The following is a 7,969-nucleotide window of genomic DNA, read 5'->3' on the forward strand; positions in this document are numbered from 1 at the left end:
TCTCAAATATCTCTTTGTGTGAGAAATCTCTCCAAGAATGTCAAATCTCTCATAAATCTCTCCAAGTATGTGAAATCTCTCTCAAATATCTCTTTGTATGAGGAATCTCTCCAAGAATGTCAAATCTCTCCCAAATCTCTCCAAGTATGTGAAATCTCTCTCAAATATCTATTTGTATGAGGAATCTCTCCAAGAATGTCAAATCTCTCCCAAATCTCTCCAAGTATGTGAAATCTCTCTCAAAAGTTCCCGTAACTTTTTGGAATCATTCGGGTCATTCCGACCCTTAACCGGGTCAAAAACGGCTCAAAACGGAGTGAAAACAAGTAAAATAGGCTTTAGGAACCGAAACCCTTCTTAGGAAGAGAAGCCTCTCGGACCGAAAGTAAGGAGAGAAGCCTCTCGGTCTCTGCTCCTCCCTCTCGGCCTCGCCTCTCGGTCTCTGTCTCTCTTCCCCTCTCGGTTTCTGTCTCTCTTCGGTTCTCGCTCTCCGTCGCTTCTCTGCTTCTGTTCGCCTCCCGCCTCTCTGCTCTCTCTTCTCTTCTCTCGGTCTCTGTCTCTCCTCTTCTCTCGGTCTCTCTTCTCCCCTCTCGGTTCCTGCTCTCTCTCTTCTCCCCTCTCGGTTTCTACCCTCTCTCCTCTCGGTTTCAACATCAGAAAGCTGAAACTCGGCCAGAATTCGGAATATTGTCACTTTTAGCCCTTTTTTTTTTTTTTTGATATTTTTAACATTTTAAGCCCGTTTTTCGTGATTTTAAAGCGGGATTTTCTCCAGAAATTATATTTTAACATAATAAACCCTAAATATTCATAATTTAAACATATTTTTGATGAAAATCATTATCTAAATAATAAAGATCTAACGGGGGATTTATTTAAGGTGGAGTGTTGACTTTGCCTTAACTTATGCCACAAGCAACCACCCCACACCCACTCTATGACCAGTCATACCTCCCCACCTTACCTAGGTCACTTCAATGTCCCTTACACTCAATTTCCACTCATTCCCACGTTTTTAGAGCTGGAATGAAACACCTCTCTCCTCATTTCTCTCATTTGCTCTCATTTCACTAAGTATCAAACACCACTTTTCTCTCAAACTTTTTCTACACCAATTTCGAGATTCAAGGCTGATTTTCAAGTGTTCTTCCACTATTAGTAAGTATAATTCATCTTCCTTATGATTATTTCACTTCATTCTACTCAAATCATTGATTTCTTACACAAACTCCATAACTATGATGTTAGATTCTCGAAAATCTTCAAGGCATCTCCAAGTGTTATTGAGTTAAACACTTCTATTCTTCAACAATCATCTACTGAAATCATTTAAGGTGAGTTCATACCCCTACATTTTCATGTTTTCTCAAGTTTTTAAGGGGGGAATACAAGTTAAAACACCAAGAACATAACTAAAATTTTCTAACAGCCTTCATCAGAAAAGTTCAACTCCATTCACGGACTGTTTTGGGCATCTTAAACATTTTTGTTTTCAAAACTGTACAAGGTGCAAATAGTTCAAGTTTTTAGCTTTAAAATGACTACTTGCACATCTCCATACGATTTTTCTACAATTTATGGTGATTTTTACAAAACTGCCTATCATTTCAAACAACAATCCGGACCAGTCTGTGATTTTGGACTTTTTCACCCAAGTTGGAGGTCATTAAAAATCGTGATAAAAATTAGAAGTAAACTAGACACATTTTTTGAACTCTCAGAATTTACGGATCGTATGATTTTCTATGATTTTTACAAAACAGTGCAGAATGGCTAAAGTTAGCCAACAACATATAAATATCATAACACTTTGTATTATGTTGAGCAAAGTGTATAATCATAAGTTCTAATTATTGAATGTGTTTCTTTGTTAGTTTATCATCATGAACTGAAACTAAGTCATTCGTAATAAATATTATACATTCATTTTAGAACACGTATAATAAACTATAAAAAGTATAGTTTAATGGATTCATAACATTTATGCATTTCCATAAAAGAGTTCTTACATATTACAAACGTTTTAGATAAACTATAATAGGTATAGTTTATGATACATCACACAACACACTCGTACAAAAAGGGTACGTTCATACAAAAAAGATTTATATTCACACACATTTCACGTAAACTTGTTAACCTATATTGTGAGACATTCTCTCCCCGTACGTCCGAGTGCGGGATATAATTCCTGGTAGTTATAATCAGAATCTCCTGGAGGGAGAACGTGATACTTGTATATAGATCTATATTGGGTTTGACACCCCACACCTTGCTGCTAGCTACAGTGGGACCTGCAGGTCTACGGGTGACAAATGTCATTTCAGTTTTCGCGACGCCTGAGAAACGTCGTGGCAGGTTCACATAGTCCTAGTATGATTATAGCGACTCACATAAGGATATAACAATCCATAAAGTTTACGGGATTTTATTTATAAAACCTAAATGAGTTTTATGTCGATTTAAAATCACTTTTTATCTCAATGAGTACAGATATTACTGTACACTTTTGGTTTTGGTAGTTGTGACTACACATCATTTGAAACCACATGTATACCTTTAAGTATAGTCAATACTTGTTCTTTCTCGGTCCTCGGATTTAGGACTACATATACATAAAGTATTAACAAACATGAGAACATATGGAAATTTCATTTAATTCAAACGCGTCCATGTCCATTTAAACACATAACATTTTCTATTAGTAAGAAAGGTTACTTATACATTTTGGTCTTCTGTCATAAGACTACATTACACAGATTTTAAAGAAAATATCGGCTTTTCTGGATACATATTCTAACGCTTTTACAAGGAAAACGGTTTATTTTTCTGACGAAATCTCTTATGAACTCACCAACCTTTGTGTTGACAGTTTTCAAAACTACTTGTATTCTCAGGAATTCAGTGAAAACAGGAAATCAACAACGTTTTGAGGATGGGACGATAAATCGTCAAACAGTTCATTTTGTATCATAATGTAATTGATGTGAATCATGTAAACATGTGATGTGATGGTTGCATTTACTTTGAGCACTATTGTAGTCATTGTTGTGATACTCTACATGAAGTCCTCCACCCCCGGACGTTTCCGCCATCCTTGGTTTGGGGGTGTGACATGTTGTAACTATGTATTCATGCGATGATGCCCTAACCCTTGTTGGGCACGTATTGAGGGAGTAATCCCTGAATCAATACTGTCTATGCGATGTAGACGATGATCCTTAGGGAGAGTCCTTAGGAACAAACATATAATGAAATGCGATGTAAGGAGATGAGAGGTAAATATGATGTAGGAGACGATCCTTAGGATAAATTCTTAGGGAAGGTACTTAGGAATAAAGAAGATAAATGGGGATGGATACTTGGGTTAATTGTTTGATGATTAAACATAATAATTATATTATTGTGAGTTGAAAACCTTATGTACTCACCAGGTTTTCCAACCTGACCTACTCAATTTACTTGTGTCACAGATGACGAGGTGAAGTTACATTACACTGAGAGATTAATGAGATATAGATCACTAGTGTAAATGAATGTAAGTTCTGTTTATGCTTATGTTTCTGTATTGACGATATCATCCCAAATGTTTTTAAATGAATAAAAATAAATTTATTCGGAAATGCTTTAATAAATATTTATCATGTTTTTCTGGGAACAAATTCCGCAACGTTTTTATTAAAAGAGATACTTTGATTTTTATAAAACATAAACAAAATCGGTCTGTTCTGGCCATAAAAATGGGGATGTCACATGTATTATGATCAGATTAGTGATTTTTTCTATTTTTAATGACTTTAAAATACAATAAGGATTATTAAATAATAAAAATTGTTTAAACACTAAATTTAGGCAAATCTGATATTTTAAAATATTAAAAAGGGTAAATACGATATTTAGAGTTTATAGGGGTAAATACGATACTATGATGTTTAATAATAGTATATATGAAATTCTTCGATTCTTTCGTAAGTGTTTATCTTTTTGAATGTTTAAATAAAAATAAAAGTAAAAACATATAAATAAAAAGAATTTTTATATAGATTTCCCAAACACATAAACCGTAAAACACATAAGCTTTGCGGTTGCTCTTTTAATTTCAAACCTAATTACCTAAACCTTAAAACACATGTGTGCAAGGTCAAGAATTCTCATGTTTGCCCGAACAAATTGATTGCCATAAAAATTAGAAACTTTGGCAGCAGGCTCGCCTCGTCGCCCTTTCTACCCAAAGTAAAAGACAAGTTCTCTACATACACGATCTTTGCATAATAATGGCTAAAAAGAAGAGAGACGAAGTGGAGGCCGAACCTCAAGTACTCAACCACGGCAATGGCGGCTCTCATGAAACAAAAAAGAAGAAAAAGAACAAGACAAGAGACAAAGAGCAGAAGAAAGTGTTTGTAGATGACGATGATATCAGTAGGCCTACTGTCAGCATCGCCCTACCTGGCTCTATCATCGATAACACTCAATCATTCGAGCTCGCTACTCGGGTAATAAAGGATTTTTGTTGTAGCCCTTGAAACTGGTTTAATTTAAAATTACAAAGGAATAAGAGTTGTGCACATCAACTGCTTGATAATTTGTCACAGTGAAAGAAACTAAAACTCTTCACTGTCTATTTTGTGGGTGATAGTTTTTCAGTTTAATGGGCTCTCAGTGATATCTTGGTATGATTCCTGCACTAAATTTCAGTTGCCATTTTTCTCTTTGTTTGCAGCTTGCTGGCCAAATTGCCCGTGCTGCCACTATTTTCAGAATTGATGAGGTTTAATTCTTAGTTACGTTTTCTTTTGAGTACTTGATTATGATTGTAGAATAAGTAGTCAGTCAATAGGGTTGTTCCACCACTAGATTCTGGGTTGACATTCTACTATTTATATTACAACAAGAACAAGCCTTCCATCATTAACTAGAAGGGATAGAGTGAGTAGTTTCATGATCAACAACAAAAGGTAGGAATACTGTGTTCTAGCTCTGTTATTTTCTTTCAAAAAACTATAAAAACACATGGGACCTAGGAATTCTGTGAATTCTACTATTGAATTCTAGATGGATGGAAAACATTTATGTTTGTTTAATCATCATTAATGATATAATGATTTAGTGGTGTATTTGGCTTTGTGTTTATAGGTGGTTGTGTTTGATAACCAAAGCGAATCATCCAATGTGATAGCTGAGGATGCTTGTGATGAAAATGAGAGTGGTACTGCTTTCCTAATAAGGATCTTGAAGTATCTGGAAACACCACAATATCTGAGAAAAGCTCTTTTCCCCAAGCATAACAGCTTAAGATTCGTGGTACATTTTCAAATTGCATGTAATATTGTGTACAGCAGCAGCAGCAGCAGTTATTTATTATTATTATTTTTTTTTGACCTTTTGTAGGGTCTGCTGCCACCGCTTGATGCCCCACATCATCTTCGAAAGCATGAATGGGCTCCATACAGAGAAGGTTGTTTTCTCCCTCTTACATATAAACATAAACATATCATTTTAAATGCATTATCCTGATTTAATCATTCATTGTCATTGTAATTACTAAATCTTAACTCATCACTTGATAGGTGTCACACTCGCGCTACAACCTCCAACTTCTGCCACCACTCTTGTGGATGTGGGGCTTAGTAAGGTATGAATATCTATCTGCATGTTATACTACTTGTGTTACATGCATCTGATGTCAATGATAGATAATTAAATTGATCATATTATTATTATCAGTGTATTTTAGTTGTAAACATAATAACCTACCTACTGATGCAGTGTAGAGTTTACCCATGCCTAATAATAGTCAAGCCATTTAGAGGCTGATTTAGACTACTAGAGACCCTAATTAACCTTGTGCATATAAATAAATATTTGGTTAAATTATGAAAGGAGTAGACGCCTTGTGTCCAGTTGTCTTATCCCTCCAATTCATCTCTAAAGCTAGCTTGAAATGTCATTATATATATATATATATATATATATATATATATATATATATATATATATATATATATATTAAAGTGTGAATTGGAGTAACTTTTACAAATTGTGATGCGACCATCTTTAATGTAGTTTTCTCAAGTGACATTTTTTCTGTTTTGTGGGACAATTAAAAGGGTCTAAGCATGAAATGTGAAGAGATGCTGTTCTACGTAAGAATATAAAGTTAGATAGATATTACTTGATAAATTAAGAGAAAATAGGACTAAAAGTCAAATTATCATGTTGTACTTGTAATTGAATAGACCTTTAGGTTTTGATTTTTGAATGAAGACCTTTAAGTGTTTTCAATCATTATCATTATATATTATTATATTTAATATTTGATTTGATTCCCTGCAGAATGTGGTGATTGATGAAGCAGTTGAGCCTGGAAGAAGAGTTACTGTAGCCATGGGAACCAATCGACAACTGGATGGTATAAATATATATATATATATATATATATATATATATATATATATATATATAAAGTTTAAACACATAATAGTATAATAATATTAGGATATTTTCACTAAAAAACCTGTCCTACACTAATTCCAAAAACACTTTACAATCTAAAAAAGAATCCAAATATAATATCTGGTTTTGTAGATGAGGCACATGAGGTTGTGTCATGGTGGAAGCCTAGGGAAGAAGCAGGAATGTATTGGGGCTATAAAGTCAGATATGCTCCCAACATCAGTTCAGTACTTAAACAATGCCCGTATAAGGTAGGTATAGATATTTTGCCCTATCATTCATGGCACTGTATTATTATTATTATTATTATTTTTCAATTTTCAAAGTAGAATAGAAAAAAATGTTGTTGGTTTTTGTTTCATCTTATGTAAATTATGTTTTGCAGGGTGGGTATGATTATCTTATTGGCACCTCAGAGCATGGTCATATTGTGAAATCGTCAGAGCTTGAGCTACCATCTTTTAGGTATTGTTTGTTGTACAACTCTGCTGCTCTTTCATTTATTTATTTATTTATTTTTTTTCTAAACCTACCAATTACCATACCATGATTAGTTAGACAAGATGATTATTCCCTTAAAACTCTTAGTTGCAGACAGTGGTTAATGTTATGTGGAAATAAAACTGATCTATTAATATTTGATCTGCACTGCAGGCATCTACTGATTGCTTTTGGTGGACTTGCTGGATTGGAAGAGTGCATTGAAGAAGACAAAAACCTCAAGGTTTCAACATTCCTTCTAACATTTCTACTATTTTTATTCCATTATAGCATCAACATCCTACTTTGAGAAATATTCCATACACAACTATATGAAACAATTTTCATTTTTCTATAATTGGAATTATTTCAGGGAAAAGATCCACGGGAGGTATTTAGTACGTATCTCAACATATGTCCACATCAAGGAAGTAGAACAATACGAACAGAGGTATGTATGGTCTTTCTTGCTAAATAAATTAAGACAATTTCTTAATTCTTTCTCAAGCGTTATTTTTTTGAGAATTTATTCATTGATTGTGTTGATGCCAACAGGAAGCGCTCTTCATTTCTCTTCAATATTTCCAAGAACCAATTGATCGTGTATTAAACAGTTCTAAATAACATGGTTAAGGATTGACCCGTTTCGGTTGTTCATCTTGGACTATTTGCCATGTTTTCTAATCATTTTGTTTTCCAGGTTTAGTTGTCAAACATTTTTCTTAATGGTTTAACTAATATTCATAGATGTTTGAGGCAATATATTTGATTTTTTAGCTTGTGATTTTATTTTCTTTAAAACCTATTTTTGTTTGGATGCTGATTTGGTATTTGTATTGCAAGCTCACATAAGCAAGAAAAAAAAACCCTTAAATTAGTAACTGGCTACCATTCTCCAAGATAAAAGTTGCTATAATTGGTAAAAATGATAATTATATTCTTATTATGGATAAAATTTAGAGAATATTGTCTATTGGTAAAAAAAAAAAATTAGAAATTATGTAGCTGTTTTCTGCAAATTGCATTTTTTTAA

At 33.6% G+C, this 7,969-nt stretch overlaps 1 protein-coding gene across 1 annotated transcript; it reads left to right on the plus strand.

Moving 5' to 3' along the window:
• The first annotated feature begins 4,150 nt into the window (after window positions 1-4,150).
• LOC145013946 (methyltransferase C9orf114 protein) lies at window positions 4,151-7,712 on the plus strand. Its single transcript, XM_078972300.1, has 11 exons — window positions 4,151-4,496; window positions 4,724-4,771; window positions 5,137-5,304; window positions 5,392-5,458; window positions 5,571-5,635; window positions 6,337-6,412; window positions 6,589-6,707; window positions 6,842-6,921; window positions 7,111-7,180; window positions 7,310-7,387; window positions 7,492-7,712. Exons 1-11 carry the CDS (start codon window positions 4,275-4,277, stop codon window positions 7,558-7,560), a joined length of 1,062 nt encoding a protein of 353 aa, XP_078828426.1. The 5' UTR covers window positions 4,151-4,274; the 3' UTR covers window positions 7,561-7,712.
• The last annotated feature ends 257 nt before the right edge of the window (window positions 7,713-7,969 follow it).

Source organism: Lactuca saligna, chromosome 9, assembly GCF_052625555.1.
Source record: "Lactuca saligna cultivar CGN05327 chromosome 9, ASM5262555v1, whole genome shotgun sequence".
NCBI classification, from domain to species: Eukaryota; Viridiplantae; Streptophyta; class Magnoliopsida; order Asterales; family Asteraceae; genus Lactuca; species Lactuca saligna.

Bases quoted from the DNA above. Each gene is read 5' to 3' on its own strand.
- LOC145013946 (XM_078972300.1), top strand. From the start codon at position 4,275: ATGGCTAAAAAGAAGAGAGACGAAGTGGAGGCCGAACCTCAAGTACTC. The intron at 5,459-5,570 runs GTTGTTTTCTCC...ATCACTTGATAG, and splicing joins ATGGGCTCCATACAGAGAAG to GTGTCACACTCGCGCTACAA. The intron at 6,922-7,110 runs GTATTGTTTGTT...TCTGCACTGCAG, and splicing joins CTTGAGCTACCATCTTTTAG to GCATCTACTGATTGCTTTTG.